Genomic DNA, 20,108 nt, shown 5'->3' on the forward strand with positions numbered 1-20,108 from the left:
AATTTTAAAGTAGAAGACTAAAATGATATTGCCAATTATGAGTTACGTTCCTGGGACGACTTTATTGCAAGATAGTTCAGTCGATTACATGAAATCAACATTAACTAAAGAATATCCGTTACAAACAAATAAAAAATCATTTAAATAATAAACTATATAATCATGAAAACGTCAATAAAATCATTTTTTAAGTTCAATTGTGGCTTATTTCCCAATAAGATTAGTAAATTACATAAATGCCACAAAGAAATAGCTTCAGAGGATTCGCTATTTAACCAACGATCGAGTAATAAGTGTTTTTGGCACCCAATTATTGTGCTAGTTAAATAGTAATAATTACTGAAGCAAATTTTAGTAGTAGAAAAGAAATTAAAGTAAAAACTAAGTGAAAGTGATTTGTATAGAAAATATTGGTATTGTGAGTAGATAAAATTTATTATTATCATTTATTTGGATCTAAATATTTACGTAAATCGCGACAATTATTTTTATATTATCCGATTTCCATGAATTGGTATCACAGCGAAAGCTGTAAAACTGCACCGGTTTTCGTCTGATTTTAAATCCATTCAAAAGATGTCATCTTCCAGTCAACTACCACAAATTGCATCATACTCAAAAGCAGTTAGCCAATCACGTAGTATAGTAATCCCAAACAGAGACCAAGCTATTCTATTTAACACTCTAGAGTATTGTACAATTAATGACTACCTTGAAGGATTGAATCAGCATATAGAACCAAAAAATATCATTTTCACATCCCGTATATCAAACGGTAGAATGTGCATACATATATCATCGAAAAGCTTGGTAGATAAATTCATATCAGGAACAAAGAAGATAAAAGTAAATGGAAATATACTAGAAGCGAGAAGATTATCAACTCCATCAGTCCGCTTGATTCTGTCCAATGTATGTCCAAGCATACCTTCCAACTTAATAAAAGACGAATTAATAAAACTATAATAAATAAAACGGTGGTAGCGGGTAGATACTTCTCTGCGATCTCGGTAGGGAATAAATCTACTTCAAGAATAGCACACTTGCCCTACGCGAGCTCATGGATTTCCCTAACATCCCTTTACCAGGAAAACCATGTCCTAACCCAAAGCATTCCCATCTCCACCCTTTCCTCCTTCCACATCCTAATCAACTCGCCAACACGCACTAGCCAAGCGTGGTGTTTTAATGGCTAAAAACCCCAAAGGCAAATTTCCATGAAAGACAAAACTACTGAACGGCCCTCAGTCTCCGGCGGCTCTAACACCCCAGCCAAGGTAGCGGGTGGAAAAGGGTTGGAACAGAGGGTGCTAAGAATCCCCGGAAAAGATCAGGCTACCACAAAAAACGACAAATGCATATCACCTCATACAATGTTAGAACTCTTATATCGGACCAGAAGATAATGGAACTGGAGGAAGAACTGAAAACAATAAAATGGGACATCATCGGCCTCAGTGAAACCAGACGAAGAGGAGAAGCCCAAATTACCCTTAAATCGGGACACTTATTTCATTTTAGAGGAGAAGAAGACACTTCAAATGGTGGAGTAGGATTCATTATACATAGAAAGCACGCCCAAAATATAACTAAAATTAACAGCATAAGTCCCAGGATTGTGTACCTCATCTTCAACAGTAGTTCAGTTGCGAATGTAAGCGCAACAACAATTGAACGATAATCACTCTCTGAGGCGAGAAGGAGAGGCAAAGGCCGATCGACTAGATGTGGTGAAACTTAGGGAGTTTGATTTTATTGAATTCTCTGAGACGCCACAGCTAGAGATCGGTTAGCAGAAAAAGTAAAGCGGGCTCGACGTGAGCCCGCTACGGGATTTCTACTGTGCCTCCGTAAGGGTATCGACACTGCAAGGTGTAGTTCTTTGGAATATACATCGGGTAGCCCCGGCCCCTAGGTCAGTAGAACGAGAAAGTCAAGAGGATCCCGTACCTAGTTCTGTCTGGGTACGTGAACAACCGCGCTTGGTGCAGGGAGGCAACCCTGAAACCGAGCTGGCATCGGGTCAGTCGGCAGAAAAAAAGGCTTCGCTAAACTTAGGACCATTCGCCCCCAACCCCAGATGACTCGAGTCAGATCTCGGTCACCGTTCCATGGCGCCTACCCCGCCAACTTGTGAGGACACACGCAAAGTGAGTCCTAACCTGTTTCAGGAATTAAGCTCAGATGAAACTGACGGATACACGTCCATGGACGACAGAAGCGCGAAAAACGATGGTTTTAAACTCCCTAGGAGCGAGAAGAAGAAGGAAAAGTCCATAAAGAAAAGAGAGGAGAAAAAGAAAGAGAGCGACGAGAAAAATCAAACAGAGGAAACGAAGAAGGATAAGGACAACCCAAAAGTAGAGGCCATGGAGGAAGAAGTTCCCGACGAGGCAGGCAGAGGTACCACTAAAAGAGCACAGACAGCCAAATCCGAGAGCGAAGAGGATCCGAATGAAGAAGTAGCAACCCTGAGAAAAGTGATAAAAACGATGAGTGCCAGGTTTCAAATTGCCGAAGATCAAATGGCAAAGAAAGAGGAAGAAAACGAGCGACTAAGGGCCGAAATCAAGAAGATGTCAAACCGGTTGGACGACCTGTTGACAGAACTGAAAGAGACTAGAAAACTCATTGAAAAGAATCAACAACAATGCAGACTAAACCAAAGCCACAGCCAGCCTCTGAAGCCAAGAAGCCACAGCCAGCCCTTGAAGCCAAAAAGCCAAAACCAACCGCTGAAGAGAGACTGAAAAAGATTCGAACCGAAGACAAACCGAAAAACAAAGAAGATTTCCCAACACTGAAATCACCGATTTCAAAAGAAGAGGCGACGGCATGGGAACTCCAAGCAGGCAACGCTATGAGGGCCACTTCTCCCCCAATACAAGACACCTTCAACCTGCCCCGAGGACCAGTCCCACCAATCCATCCAGCTACAAGCACAGGTGGAGATACGCTTGCCGCGCGGCACCCCAGTGTTTCGGAGTCAGACCGAATAGTGACAAACCAAGACGAAGAAGATACCGCGTTGCCTGAACAACAGGTAACAAAACAACGAAAACCGCCTGTAATAAAATTACAGAGCGTGAACGAGACAGGGGCCATCCTCAGCATTGCCCAAAAGCAAAAGATCATAACGATCAACAAGATCTCCAAGAGCGGTATGGAAACCCTAATACAAACCAAAAGCCCCGAAGATTACAGGAACATGGTTAGGATAGTGGCAGATTATGCTAAAACATATGAAGCCAAGGACAAAACCAAAAGGCTACAATGGATAGCCTTCGCGTTAGACGAAGATAGAAAACCCAGAGTGGTTATAAGAGGGTTACCAACAAATACCACAGAAGAAGAAATAAAAGACGAAATGGCAGCACAATATAATATTGTCTGCCATTCAGCGAAAAACATGTCCACCAGAGCCGGCCCAAAGAGACAGCTTCCAATGTTCGTCCTGACTCTGGACCATGAGGACGTCGAGGATGCCAAGCGAATCACCAACCTGTGCCACATGAAGGTCGTGGTAGAGGACCTACGAAAGGCTAACGGACCAACGCAGTGCTTTAACTGCCAGGGCTTCCACCACGCCCAAAACGAGTGCCATAAAGTGTGTAAAGTGCGGTGAAGACCACCAAACGAAACAGTGCAAACGTGACAGAGAAGTTAAAGCAACCTGCGCTAACTGCAAAGGCAGCCATTCAGCCAGCTACCGAGGATGACCTAGGTGCCCAACATGGGGTAGACCACCACCAAGGAGGCCACAACATCAAGCACAACAACAAAGAAGACCGCAAGCAACCGGGGTTTCCTACGCCCAGGCCACACAAAACGCGCAGAACAACACAGCGATCCCAGACGAAGACTACCTAGTCAGAATGGTCACCAACATAGTGACTAAGGTAGTCAAAGAAGTGATATTGGGCACCAGGGAGGCACAGAAGTAATGCTGACAGAAAGGGGATACTTGAGGATATGCTCCTGGAATCCGGGCGGCATAACAACAAACCAGAACATCTTAGACGAAATCGCCAACAGATACGAGATGGACATCGTAGCCATACAGGAAACCAAACTTACCAACAACTTTAATCTAAAGTTTCCTGGATACGATGTATATAGGAACGACCACACAAGAAGATCAGGAGGAACAGCCATCCTAGTCAAGAAGGGAATCAAACACACAAGTTTCGCGACTCCACCACTGGTAAACATGGAGGCAACAACAATAGAAGTGAAAATGAGGCAAGGCGCAGTCAGAATAACATCAGCCTACGTAAGACCGCAAGACCCATTAATGGATGAAGACCTCGACGCGTTCCTAAACATCGCCGAATCAACACTAATAATAGGAGACCTAAATGTGAGATCCCCCAACTGGAATGATAGAGCTACGAACCGAAATGGAAGATTATTAAACAGCTACATAGAAAATGACGAAGATACAATGGCAATGGGCCCAGAAGATCCAACACACTTCCCAGGAAATGGACTACCCACACATATAGACATCGTTGTTGCAAAGAACCTAGGACTTCAAGCAGAACTAACCATACGAGACGAAGGGAACACAGACCACAACCCCATTCTACTAGAACTAGGAACATGGGAAGAAACAAATCAACCGAAGAGAACTAAAAAGAAAATAAAGTGGACAAATTATAAAAGATTAGTTAGTGAAGGAATAAACATAGTGCCAACTATAAACGATCCAGAACAAATAGAAGAAAAAGTCTTAGAGCTAGAAAACATTATACAAGAAGCGATTAGAAACAGCACAACGGTAGAAGAAGTCGAAATCCATACGGGAAGGTTTAAAGACATACCACAAGAAGTAAAAGATCTTATAAGGGAAAAGAACAGAGCGAAGCAAATAGCCAGAAGAACGAGAAACAGAGTAGATAAAACCTGGGAAAATACACTAAACAGAGAGCTGAAGACGGCTCTTCGACTACACCGCAGCGAAAAATGGGACAACTTCGTACAAGAGATGGAAGAATCAGACCCAAACATGAAAAACGTCTGGAAGCTCCAGAAAATGCTAAGAAGCGACAGAAAACCCATCCCCCCCATTACATGGAGCAAACGGCATGGTACACTCCATAGAAGAAAAAGCTGAGGCGATGAGGTCCACACTCGAAATTGAGTGCAGACTAAACTTCCATGAAGACGAGGAAGACGACTTCTTAGAAGAAGTCGAAGAGCAAGAAGAAAGACCAGAGGATCCAGAAGACATCATCCCCCCAACATCACCGGAAGAAATAAACGAACATATAAGAAACAGTTCACCGAGAAAAGCGCCTGGTCTAGACGAAATATCAAATAGAGCCCTAAAATACCTTCCCAGAAGAGCCATAGTGTATTTTACAAACATAGTGAATGCGATATTAAGATACAAAAGATTCCCAAACAGATGGAAAGAGGCCCATGTCATCATGATCCCAAAACCTGGCAAAAACCACACGTTCCCGCAGAACTACAGGCCAATCAGCTTACTCCCAGCGATCAGCGAAATAGTGGAAAGAATCATCCTCAGAAGACTGCAAGCGGAAACAAACAGACTAGAGATAATCCCAGAAGCTCAATTTGGATTCAGAGCAGAGCACTCCAGTGAGCTACAAGTACTCAGACTAACTGAGTACATAGCAGCTGGTTTCAACGATAAGCAGTACACTGGAGCAGCATTCCTGGACGTAAGCAAGGCTTTCGACAGAGTGTGGCATAAGGGACTCATATATAAAATGCGAGGCTATGGGTACAGTGGGGCGATGACGAGGCTGATCTCTTCGTACTTGGGCGACCGGAGCTTCAGGGTTCGGATAGGACAAGTCCTGTCCGAGCTCGGGAGCCCGGAAGCTGGGGTACCGCAGGGAGCAGTCTTGTCACCCCTACTGTACACAATATATACCGCAGACGTACCTAGAACTCCGGGTACCATTATGAGCCTCTACGCAGACGACACAACGATAGCGACCAAATATAGAAATGTAGATATAGCAGTGACCAACCTGCAAACAGCGTTAGAAGACATAGAAGAATGGAGCATAAAGTGGAAGATAGCCATCAACTCGGAGAAAACGCAAGCGATACTATATAAGAAAGGAAGACAACAGCCAGAAGAACAATTGACGGTGCAGAACACCCCCATCGAGTGGAAAGACGAAGCCAAATATCTAGGAGTCATCACGGACAAAGGATTAACCTTCAAGAAACACGTAGAAGCCACAGTCCAAAAAACCAACATAACAAGAGCAACACTCAGAGGACTAACAGGAAAGAGAAGTAAACTGAGATTGAAGACTAAAATAAGGCTCATAAATAGCATAATACTTCCGATATTAACGTACGCATCTCTCGCATGGGGACACGTGTGTAACACAACAAAAAAGAAGATACAGGTGGTCCACAACAACAGCCTAAGAGAAGCAGCCAAAGTCCCAAAATACGTTGCCGAGCGATTCCTCTTCAGAGAACTACAGCAAGTAAGAGTCACGGAGATGATGACAGACAAGGCCAGGGTAAAATTTGCAGAACTGGAACACCATCCAAGCCCAATACTGCGAGAGATGCTAAGGTACGACGCTCTCCACCGGTGGAAGCACAAACGTCCAAAGCAACAAGTATTGTAAAGTGGGATAAATAAATAAAATAGTGTAAACAGTGAACGGTTCGTAGCTCGAAAACAAGTGCCGAATAAAACGTAACACACGTAGGTCCAATACCACGATCACCTTTAAGGTAAATCAAAAATAGAAAAATACAGAAGGGCGTAAGCCCCCAAAAAAATATATAAAATACAAAAAAGGCGTAAGCCCCCAAAAAAATATAAAAAACCAAAAAAAACACCCAAAACAACTCGAGCAACAAGTCATTGGACAGAGCTCAATGGGGCTCGGTACAATGACTTGAGGCCCAAGCAAGCAATTTTAGTTCCGCGGATAAGTAATTAAGAAGATAAAGGCATAGAGCGCTTCACGCTGGCCTAGTTTTTTGCATTCGATTAGGGTACCACATGGAATCTTATTACCCAGGATTCCGTTGTGAAGAAAATTTGGCTACGATAGTTGTGCCCCCATCGCGCATCAGAGTGCTATGGGGGGGAAGGGATGGCCTGCGGCATTGGAGCAAGGTGGAGTGATCCCTGTTTGTACTCGGGTCAAAACACCTCGCCCCAATGAATTGTTACACCCGAATGTACTTTTTCGATAGGGTGGACATCTCCCACAGGTCGGGTTGAATCAAATTGCTTGCTTGCTTGCTCATCTTCAAACTAAATGCAAGATATAACCTTAAGATAATCCAGACATATGCTCCAACGACTAGCCACTCGGATGAAGAAACTGAAAAATTTTATGACGACCTACAAACTGCATTACATACTACACCATCATACTACACAATAGTTATGGGCGACTTTAATGCGAAAATGGGCTTTAAACAAGATCATGCAGAAGTAGCAATGGGCAAGTATGGGTACGGCGAAAGAAATGAATGAGGGCAAAGACTGCTTAACTTCTTACACCAGGAAAATTTATCCGTGATGAACTCTTTTTTCGATAAATAGCCTCAGCGTAAATGGACATGGATAAGCCCAGATGGTAGTGTCAAAAATGAGATAGATTTTATCATAACGAACAGAAAAGAAATAATTAAAGATATTGAAGTACTTAACAAATTGTCGATAGGAAGCGACCACAGATTAATCCGAGCAAGGATACAATTAAATGTCAACTTGGAAAGAACACAGATGATCTTCAAAACACGAAAGAAGAAATGGATTCCCACAGAAAACAACGACATCTATGAAGACTTACTAACCAGCCGTATACAAGACTTAGAAAACGAAATAGAAGACATCGAACTAGCAAATAATCTCATAACGAAGGCACTAAAAGAAACCGAAAGGGAGTGCTGCTCGACGGTAGTGACCCATAAAGAAAAATTAAGCCAAAATACCAAAGAGTTAATAAGTAAAAGAAGACAACTGACAGAAAAATACGACTCCAACTACACAACACTGAAGAAATTAAATAAAGATATCCACCGGTCAATCTGAAAAGACATAAGAGAAAAGAATACAAGAGAAATAACTCACATAATTCAAGAAAACAAAAGTTTAAAAGTTTTGCGGCGAAATACGAATAACATTGGCAACAAAAATATGTACAGAATAAGAATCAAAGACAACAGCATTGCTACGGATAGAGCCGAAATCCTTAAGGTTGTCGAATCGTTTTATCGCGAAATGTATGAGAGCACCAACGCAAGGCAAGATCAGCTCCTGCCCAAAATCACAAACCAGGGATCAGAATTAATGACAGAAGTAACACCATACGAAGTTAAAAAGACACTTTCAGAAATGAAAAATAATAAATCCCCTGGCGATGACGGAGTAGGTATCGAGGCAATCAAACAAGGTGGAAATAAAATTATCCAGGTTTTGGCCCAACTTTTCACCGAATGCATTTACCAAGGAAAAACGCCTTCTCAATGGAACAATGCAGTCATTGTTTTATTGCACAAGAAAGGTGACATAACAGATCTAAAAAACTACCGTCCTATCAGTTTGCTATCACACATATATAAACTTTTCACAAAAAGTATCAAAAAAGACTGGAGGCTAAGTTAGACTTCTATCAGCCTAGAGAACAAGCTGGCTTCAGATCCGGATATAGCACTAACGACCACTTACTGGTAATAAAAAACTTGATCGAGAAGTCTGCGGAATACAACAAATTATTGGCACTGATATTCGTGGACTACGAGAAAGCGTTCGATACCATAAACCAGCAGAAAATGTTAAAAGCATTGACAGAATGCCGAATAGACCATCGCTACACTAACATGATAAAATATAGCTACCACAACGCAACGGCTAGCGTAAGACTATCTGATCAACAAACAAATAAATTCTGTATACAGCGAGGAGTACGGCAAGGAGACACTATCTCACCAAAGCTGTTCACAACCCTTTTGGTATCAACATAAATGAAGAGAAGCTCAGTAATTTGAGATTCGCAGATGACATCGTCATTATAGCCGATCGTATGGATGATGCAATAATAATGTTAAACAAGTTATATCACGCTTCCTTAGAGGCCGGACTAAAGATTAACATCAACAAGACGCAAATAATGGCTAATCTGGTGCTAAATCGTAATATTGTTGTTGATGGAATGGATATTGAGCAGACTGCATCTTATAAGTACTTGGGACATGAAATTCGGTTGGGAAGAGATAACCAGACGTGCGAGCCCCCACGTCGCAAAGGATTAGCCTGGGCAGCGTTTGGTAAACTGAGCTATGTATTTAAATCGGAATTACCCATATGCCTGAAAAGGAAAATCTTTGACCAGTGTGTATTGCCTGTACTCACTTATGGAGCGGAAACATTAACACTCACAAAAAAGGTAGTGAACAATATTCGCATAACTCAGAGAGCTATGGAGCGCCAAATGTTGGGTGTCTCCCTGAGGGGCCGAATCCCAAACGAAGAAATACGTCGTAGAACAAGAACAGCGGACGCCGTCGAAAGAATCGCGTCGCTCAAGTGGAATTGGGCAGGACACGTCGCCAGATTGTCAGACAACCGATGGACAAAACGTATTGTCGAGTGGAGGCCACGAGAAAAAGCACTACGGAGCAGAGGACGACCACCAATCAGATGGGCTGATGATCTGAAGCGTATTGTCGGCAACTGGATGCAAGCCGCACAAAACAGAGAAAGATGGAAAGAGCTGAGGGAGACCTATGTCCAGCAGTGGACGCGTACGGGTTGATGATGATGAATAAAACTAGGTTTAAATCCTCTCTCAGACATATTTATCATATCTACGGATAGGGGCAACCAATCCTGCTTTCAGTCATAATATTCTAAGCCTCCGACGACAAATTTTCGTTTTACCTTTGTCAGACAACTTTGTACTACCTGAATATTTTATCATCGAGTTAGAACAAACATCATACCGCATATTTATACCCCAAGACGAAACATGTTTCAAATGCAAATTAACTGGACACCAGGCAGCTTGTACAATAAATATATTATACACGGCTCACTAAAATAATTAGTTACGCCCCTGTACTACTGATTACTTAAAATTCAAGTAGTATTTATGTAACCTTTCTGGAAACTCCAGGTTATTGTTGAGACTCGCATTTGAACCCCTCGCCGGGGCAGATCGTCAAAAGCTTCCTAACGAGAATCATCTCTAATCTATCGACGCTCCCGCTATTCGTAAAAAGGCCGCATTTTACCGGCTTTTTTTGCTATCGTTTTATACCGCTCAGATAATTCAATCTGCTCAGTATTATCGACGATGATTTATTTAGCGTATTAGTGAGTGCCTTACAAATGAACCAAATGGATTATGGAATTCAATCAGAGCTCTGATGTGACACGTCATCAAGGAATAAAACTGTAAGTACTCTACATGTATGTGAACATAACTTATTAGTCGTGATACTGTATGCATTTTGAACCATATACCTCTCGTAGCAAATATTCTTTGTGCCATTTATGCAGATAATACTTTAAATTACATATGAAAAATCGTTATCTACTCTTAACCAGCTTACCTATGGGAATATACTCTATAACCGTACAATAAGTATAGGTTACTATTGTTAAGGATACTTTACGTATTGCCTAAACATTTCTGTTCCATCGAGCCGTATCATATTAATTATTTATTAATTAAATCCTCAAGGTCCTTCGTATTTGCATATTTTGATAATCTCTATTCTGAGAATAACGGTTTTTCATTTATAGTGTCTTTCTGTTGCATTTGGAAATTTCCAAGCCACGCCGCCCCGGCACAAAAATAAAATATTCCTCTCTTTCTGCACTCAAATTCTCAGTATTTAACCCAGCACGTCTCTACAATAGCTGGTAGGTTGTTAAGCCCGGTCTACACGTGCAATTTCAGAAACTACTTGCTTTGTTCAAATAAAGGAGTCGTTTTGTTTGTATGAAAAAATATTTGCATATATTACATTATTTTATTTTCGTAAATATATTTTTCTGTTTATAGTATACAAAAAGTGTACTCATTTCTTGGCTGATAGTACGGGTGTTATAATTTTAACATTGTTTGTTCAACCTTTTGATTTAAATTAAATTTATAATTTTGAATCCGATTAAGCCTGGTTCACAGGTTACAAAAATTATTAAAAATAATTTTGTTTTCTTGCATAAATTGTAAGTTTTTGCTACATTTAGCTTCGCTTAAGCTCATTTTACACTTCTAGAAAACTATAGAAAATAAATAATTGTTTTTTCCTTCAATTTAATTAATTTAAATACTTGTTAAGGGTGTCTCACACTTGCTGAAAAATACCCATTTTGGAAAATTGCATATATTTTGAAATTTTATAGTTTTGCATTTCATATACTAATCTGCGCTCATACAGGGTGATACTATTAAGCCAATCTCACACTATTAAACGTGTAATATATAATATATTGTACATATTCTCTCATTTTCGCATCGATTTATAGGTTTAGACATTTGCAAATAATCTATCTAATCTCACATTCTCGCAACATGGCTGACCGATCAAAATATAACCGACAGAGGCTCACCGCAAAACTTGATATAACCAAGTTGGCTGATTCGGTTCCCACAACTCTTAATTCTCTAAACAAATATAAAATTCGTGAAATAATTTCACAACTCAAACATTCTTACGGACTTTTCCGCGATGCTCAAAATGTGCTGGAGACGATCCCCGAGGAACCTACCCCCTCTACTGATTCCTCTGTGGTTTTTGATAAATATTTGGATACAATTTCTCTATTGGAAGAAAGGTTAGAGGTCATTGAAAGTTCTAATGTGACTGCTACCCCCTCCCTCCAATTTGACCCTAATTCTTCTCTAACCTCACAGTCTATGGCTAGGCAACGAACAGTAAACCTCCCTCGTATTCAGTTAAAACCATTTAGTGGCTTAGTTACTGAATACAATTCATTCATTGAGACCTTTGATACAATAATAGGATCTGATACTACATTAAGTGATCTGGAAAAACTCATTTACCTCAAAAGTTTTCTAACTTCCGAGCCTTTGACGCTTCTCGAGCATATCCCACTCACAGGTGACAATTACAAAATAGCCCGGGATAACCTGACACAAAGGTACGCCAACTCTAAATCGCTTATCAAAACTCTCATCTCTCAAATTCTTGATGCGCCTCCTATTTCTGGAAACGCAAATCACTCACAATTAAGAAATTTTCATACGGTCATGTCAAATAATTTCAAGGCCCTATTGAACTTGAATAGGCCCCCTTCAGATCTCTTGCATTTACTTCTCATACATATCGCTACTCAGAAACTCGACGCACCTACCATTAGGGCTCTTGAGTTCCAATCCGGTGGTAGCCAAGCTACCCCTGATTTTGTCCATTTTCTAGGGGAAATCGAGACACGCGTTGTTCATCTTGAGAATATTCAATCTCAATCAAAACCAAAATCGACTACTACTTCCAGACACTCTTTACACCTAGCCTCAGACACTTCTACCAGTAACCTTTCGCCTCGCTTAGGTCCTAAGAAATGTTCCTATTGCAACGACTCTCACTCGATCTACTCTTGTCCTCAGTTCAAGCAGTTGAATTCTAAAGAACGTTTTAGTTTTGTCAAACAAAATAAATTTTGTATTAATTGTCTTGGGTCTCACATGCTCGATCAGTGTAAATCCAAATTCTCTTGCATAGTTTGTAAATCTCGTCATCACACGTTGCTCCATTTCGACAAAACGGGTCATAGTAACCCTTCCGCGGCTGTTGGCCAACACAACTCAAATAATCATAATAAAACCGCTATCTCAAATAACTCCCATACACAGGGTAATTCACAACAGGGGCCCTCACATGTTAGAGCTCCTGAAACGGAAGTTAATCTTCAAAATTCGACTCCACATTCAATGGCTCTATCTGCAGCCTCGCTTGATAATCATTTGGTGTTATTAAGCACACTCCAGGTCTATCTTGTCGCTCCTAGCGGCAAGAGGGTCTTCGCAAAGGCACTCTTAGACTCGGCCTCACAGGTTTCATTTATTAGTGCTGACCTCGTAAAGGAACTGTCACTCACCACTAGAGATGGAAAATTACGGATCAATGGAATTAACTCCACCTCATCCTCGTCTCAATCTATTGTAGATACAACAATTTTCGCTGTCGCTAACGACGTTCCTTTTGACATCTCGTGCTCTGTACTCCCAAAGATAACAAATCCGCTTCCTCAAATTTCTATTTCGGCGAGCAAACTAAACATACCCTCAGAGATACCATTAGGTGATCCGATGTTCCATGTAACATCCCCAATTGGTATCCTGCTCGGTGCAGACCTGTATAACGATATCATTCAACCTGAAATAATTCGTTTGGGAAAAGGTCTTCCCGTTCTTCAACGCACTCTACTCGGGTACACGATATCAGGGTCAGTTCCAGACTTTGCTCTTAAGTCGAAAAATACTAAAAAGGCTTTGGAATTTTATTCAAACTCTCTCGTTACTTGTTGTTCTCATAACACTCCTTCCGCCGTAAATGAGCCGGTAGTGTCCAACGAGGAACTATCCGATCATTTACAAAAATTCTGGGAGCTGGAAGAAGCCGCTCCTCAGAACACCGATCTCATTAATGATCACCCCGCTGAAATTAATTTTGTAAAACATGTTAATGTTCTCCCCAATGGACGATATGAGTCCACACTCAATCTCAAACTCCCTATCGAAGATATAGACATGGGAAATTCGTTTCTCTCGGCAAAAAGACGTTTTCTCAGTCTCGAGAAACGTTTTCAACTCAACCCTGATTTATTGGAAAAATATCAGGACATTATATCGGAATATCTCAATAACGGACAAATAATTCAAGTGCCGTTAAAAATGCTAAATGACTCAGGTAAACCTAATTACTTTCTCCCTCACTTTCCCGTTTTCAAATCCAACTCTACTACTTCCACTCGTATAGTTTTCGATCCAAACAATAAATCGTCTACGGGAATCTCCCTCAGTGACGTCATAGACAAAGGTTATGTCGTCCAACATGAACTTTTTGACATTCTCGCTAAGTTTCGTCAGTTTAAATTCGCACTAGTAGGCGACATCAAGGCTATGTTCCTACAAATCGCCATTTGTCCCACTGAAACATTTCTGTTAAATTTTCTCTTTAGGGACAATATTCAGCAGCCTTTACGGTGCTATCAATTTCAAAGATTACCCTTCGGGCTCCCAAGTAGCCCATTTATCGCTCAAAGAGTTATCAAGCACATCGCTGACAACAACAAACATACCCACGAACTTGCTACTAGTGTTCTGCAAGAATCTATCTATATGGATGACCTGATCAGCGGTGCTGACAGTCTTCATGAATTAAGTTGTCTTTTCGAACAATTAACTTCTTTGCTAGAAACCCATGGTTTCCTCCTCCACAAGTGGAACTGCAGTTCTTCAGAATTTCTGTCTCAACACAATTTAAATCCCGTCTCTGAAGTCAGTCTTAACTTCACGGGATCTGATAAAGTCTTAGGCATATTCTGGGATTCAGAACGCGACCACTTTTCGTTTAAAACTCCTATCTTCAAATTGGCTAATGTTGTTACTAAACGTACTATTCTCTCCTACATTGCTACTTTGTATGACCCGCTAGGATGGTTATCCCCTGTCCTTGTGAACGCTAAGCTCTTGATACAGGAAATATGGTCCCAGAAACTGGACTGGGATCAACCCATTGACTCACCCATCATTATGAAAAATTGGCAAAACCTCTTATCGACATTCAAAACTATAGAAGAGGTCAAGGTACCTCGATGCTTACTTTTACAAAAGAAAGTTGTTGATGTTCAATTAATTATTTTCACCGACGCATCGGAAAAAATATACAGCACTTGTGTGTATCTCAAAGCGACATACTCAGACTTTTCTGTATCGTCGCGGCTTATCGCTTCTAAAAACAAAATTTCTCCGCTAAAAAATAAACTCACCATCCCCAAATTGGAACTTTGTGGAATAGTGTTGGGAGTCACTCTGGCTCATAGACTTTTTCACATCTTCAAGAAAAATTTGAGTATATCTTCATCTCATCTCTTTGCTGACTCTACAATTGCCTTGTCTTGGATACTTTCTAAAAAACACATTTGGAACATTTTTGTACAAAACAGAATTCAAAAGGTCAATTCCTTGTTGGAAACTTTTCCTTGTGATTTCCATTTCGTCAGAAGTCACGAAAACATCGCTGACCCCGCTTCCAGAGGGATAAATGTCTTTGATAATCCCCAGACCACCGAAGACTGGTTATGCGGACCTAGCTTTATTAGAGACAATCCCATCGATTTTTCTCTTCATCAAATTCCTCATTTTCAGGATGATCTTCCTGAATTAAGGAAGTTAGTTGTCTCAAACATAGCAACAAATCACGAACTCAACGACACCTTTGAAAATCTATTCGCTAAATCTTCTTCTTTTCGTAAAATTCAAAGAATTGTCGCTTATCTTTTTAGATTCATCAGTAATATTAAAAAGAAAATAAATAACTCTCCACGAGATACGGATATATTGACGCCACCCGAAATGGAGATCGCTGATCACGCGATCATCAGGTATATCCAAAGTATCTACTTTAAAAAAGAGATTCTTGAATTGAAAAATGCTAAACTCGTGACCAATAAAGCCATTCGTAAACTCAACCCCTTCCTACAACATAATGATGGGCTGATTCGTGTGGGAGGACGTCTCCGACACGCCCCCATATCGTATAATCAAAAACACCCCATTCTACTTCCTTCTAAATGTCGAGTTGTAGAACTAATCTTGACTCAAGCTCATCATAAGTTATTACATTCAGGCGCGCAAACAGTACTTTCGTATGTCAAAATGAAGTACTGGCCAATTGACGGATTAAGACAGATTAAACGCTTAATTCGTAAGTGTGTAAACTGTTTCCGATTCATGACACCCAATTCTGTTCAACAGATGGCAGATATGCATCCCGATCGTGTACTCCCCACTAGACCCTTCCAAGTCGTCTCAGTGGACTATGGGGGGTTCTTCTTAATTAAGTCCTCACATTTGAGGAAGGCACCGCTTTACAAAGCATACGTAGCCTATTTCATTTGCATGAGCACTAAATGTGTTCATATCGAACTCGTCACAGGATTAAGCGCAGAAGCCTATATTCTTACTCTGAAAAGGTTTATTGCCAGAAGATCCACGCCCAGTATTATTTGGAGCGACAATGCCACAAATTTCCATGGGGCAAAAAATGAAATGCGCGAATTCTATGATTTTTTCTTAAATCAAAATAATTCGGAACAGATTAAGGAATTCTGTACTCAAAACTCCATAACTTTCAAGATGGGTGTTCCCCGCAACCCCCATCAATTCGGCCTCCATGAGGTAGGAATAAAGAGTGTGAAGTATCACCTCTATCGAATTATAGGAAATTCCCACTTCACCTTTGAAGTGTTTAACACAGTATTATGCCAAATCGAGGCTATTCTAAATTCGAGACCCATCACTAGGATGTCGTCTGACGCCAATGACTTCGCTTTCCTATCTCCAGCTCACTTCTTAGTTCAAAGAAGTTTAACCGCGCCCCCTGAACCAAGTGTTTCAGAGATACCTGAAAATAGGTTGAATCTTTTTCAGCGTATTAGTAAAATTCAACAGCAATTTTGGAAATTGTGGAAAAAAGACTATCTTTGCCTCCTGCAGCAAAGAAATAAATGGACCGACCCTACTGACCCTGTCAAGATCGGGGATTTGGTTCTGTTGAAGGAGGATGGTACTCCTCCACTCTTATGGCCAACTGCCAGGGTAATAGATGTATTGCCTGGTAAGGATGGTCTAGTTCGTACTGTCAAGATTCACACTACTCACGGTGATTTTCTTCGTGGTATTACGAAAATCGCTGTGATTCCCCTGGAAGATTAAAATCTATCCCTAGGGGGAAAACTTATCGTTTTCCTCCATTTTATCGTTGTTACCCCTTGTGTATATAAACTCTAATTTCTTCAAACATTTCTTATCGTTGTGCACATCTTTGCCAATCCCCTCTCTTCGAGGTGATATAGGCCATCTCTCTCGCCTGTCGCCCCCGGCAATATGTACAATAAATATATTATACACGGCTCACTAAAATAATTAGTTACGCCCCTGTACTACTGATTACTTAAAATTCAAGTAGTATTTATGTAACCTTTCTGGAAACTCCAGGTTATTGTTGAGACTCGCATTTGAACCCCTCGCCGGGGCAGATCGTCAAAAGCTTCCTAACGAGAATCATCTCTAATCTATCGACGCTCCCGCTATTCGTAAAAAGGCCGCATTTTACCGGCTTTTTTTGCTATCGTTTTATACCGCTCAGATAATTCAATCTGCTCAGTATTATCGACGATGATTTATTTAGCGTATTAGTGAGTGCCTTACAAATGAACCAAATGGATTATGGAATTCAATCAGAGCTCTGATGTGACACGTCATCAAGGAATAAAACTGTAAGTACTCTACATGTATGTGAACATAACTTATTAGTCGTGATACTGTATGCATTTTGAACCATATACCTCTCGTAGCAAATATTCTTTGTGCCATTTATGCAGATAATACTTTAAATTACATATGAAAAATCGTTATCTACTCTTAACCAGCTTACCTATGGGAATATACTCTATAACCGTACAATAAGTATAGGTTACTATTGTTAAGGATACTTTACGTATTGCCTAAACACAGCTAATTGTTCAAATATTTCACCTCATAACCATCCTTACAGTGATAATGCAGTGCAAACAGAGATAAAACATAATTCATCAATAAATCATACTCAACAAAATAATCTACAAAATACTACCACAATTTTAAATACCACTCCCTCCACACTTACTACGTCTTCTCAAACCACATCACAAACAGTATCCATCCCGCATTTATCAATAAACCCAACCCAACAATTTTCACTACAAAATAAATCCATACATTTGACCACTTCTTAAGTTAACACTACAGTAACACCTACATCCTCTGAGTCATCCTCTAATACCCAAAAACAAAAATCAACCTCACTTGAAACAAGCCAACACTTACCTCCAAATAAAAATACACACATGAATACTCACGAACCCCAGATAAATTATTCGAAAAAAGCAACCGGAAAAAGAACCTTAGAAGATGCAATCTCGCCATCCGCCGAAGACAACTTCGAAAAACCTAAACTTCAATTAAAGAAAAAACCAAAAATGATGACAAAAACTTAACAGATGAGATAACAAATCTTTAAATATTACTAGAACCAGTTAGAGAATATGTAAAGCGAAATGCAATTGTTAAGCTTCAATCAAGTAGCGGATCTATTCGAAAGTATGCAAGGAGCAAAAGATATAATCGGCGTAACAAAATTGTACTAAGAAGATTCTCATGCGCTTATAAATTTTCTAACGGATTTATATCCATATTATACCGACAAAAGAATGAAAACCAAAAGCACCAGATTAATACAAAAACTTGGCAAACACATGGGTTTACTCCCTGCTTTAAAAACTTCATTGTCGGGAGAAGATTCCGACTCATCTGTAAATTCCTCTAAAGAATAATTACATTCATTTCTCTACTTCAATGAAACTTAAATGGGTTATACACACATTTCGAAAAACTAAAACGTATTACCTCTGAAACACACCCATCTATTATTATCTGCCTACAGGAAACAAACTTCAAAAATTCAAACCATAATGTATATAACTTTCCGTAATTATTCATGTTTCTACAACAACAGATTAAACCAAAATATTGCCAGTGGAGGAGTAGCAATTTACTTAGATGAATAATTCATGAGCACACAGTTATCATTGACTTCAAATAATATTGAATTAATAACTATCGCAATGTATGTAATATGTATATCCCACCAAATCAAACCATATCCCAAGAAGATTAAACAGCTATTTTGAAACAAATTCCTTCACCTAGAATTATCGTTGGAGATCTTAACTGCCACAATCCGATGTGGGGTTCCATAAAACTCAACCCGAAAGGACGAATTATAGAAGATATTATAACATTACAAAATCTGAATCTACTTAACGACGGAAGACGAACCAGATTCAACATCCAAAATGGCACAACATCGGCAATTGATATTTCTCTGTTTGACCCAGTCTTGCCCACCACGTTAACATGGGCCGTTCTACCCTACTTATATGGTAGCTACCACTACCCCATTATAATTTCTTTAACACATCAGAACGCAATAAATATTGAGTCGCTAATCTCAAAGTGGAATATTAAAAATGCTGATTGGACTAACTTTACCAAACAAATCGAACTGGACATTAACCAAACCAACTTCACACCATCAAACGACATAGATAAGTTTTTAAGTACATTTTTACAAACCATCACAGCAGCCGCAGTGACATATGTAGGAAAAACAAAAATTTTTAAAGAAATGTAAACCTATTCCCGTGTGGACACCTGAATGCAGCCAAGCTACAAGAGCGTATAAGAAAGCTTTCAATAGTCTAAAGACTAATGCATCCCAAAACAGACGAAAACATAACGGAATACAAAACACGACGAGGCAAGATACATTCTAAAAAATAATAGAAAAGAATCCTGAAAAAAAATCATCTCATCTCTAAATGCCTCTTCAACTATAAGTACAGTTTGAAGAAATTTATGGAAAATCTCTGGCAAATGCCAACCATATCAAATTCCTTTTCTAGCAAAAAATAACAAAATAATTAGTGACAGAAAAAAAATCGTAGATATGTTAGCAGACCAATACGAATTAAATTCCAGTGATGAAAATTACATTGACGATTTTAAAATACATAAAAACAACAGAAAAAACATACTGGGATTCGACGGACATGAGATTCACACCTTAACGTTCCATTTTCCTTAATAGAACTTGATGTAGTCTTAAACTATTCCAAAGATTCAAGCTCGGGACCAGACGGTATCCCCCTAGCATTTCTAATACACCTTCCAGACAACGAGAAACATTTATTACTAGACCTTTATAATTTTATCTGGAGTAAGCAGGTTTTCCCGTCAACCTGGTCCAAAGCAATAATAACTACCTCTTCTCAAACCTGATAACTCCCGGAC

General features: G+C 39.9%; 1 protein-coding gene across 1 annotated transcript in view; it reads left to right on the plus strand.

Moving 5' to 3' along the window:
• Positions 1–2,111: 2,111 nt before the first annotated feature.
• LOC126890702 (uncharacterized) overlaps positions 2,112–20,108 on the plus strand; it is a 29,846-nt gene continuing 11,849 nt past the window's right edge. Inside the window, exon 1 of the mRNA XM_050659868.1 lies at positions 2,112–2,587. Within this exon, the coding sequence (XP_050515825.1) occupies positions 2,112–2,587 (476 nt within the window). The remainder of the gene's footprint in view (positions 2,588–20,108) is intronic.

Source organism: Diabrotica virgifera, chromosome 1 (assembly GCF_917563875.1).
Source record: "Diabrotica virgifera virgifera chromosome 1, PGI_DIABVI_V3a".
NCBI lineage: Eukaryota > Metazoa > Arthropoda > Insecta > Coleoptera > Chrysomelidae > Diabrotica > Diabrotica virgifera.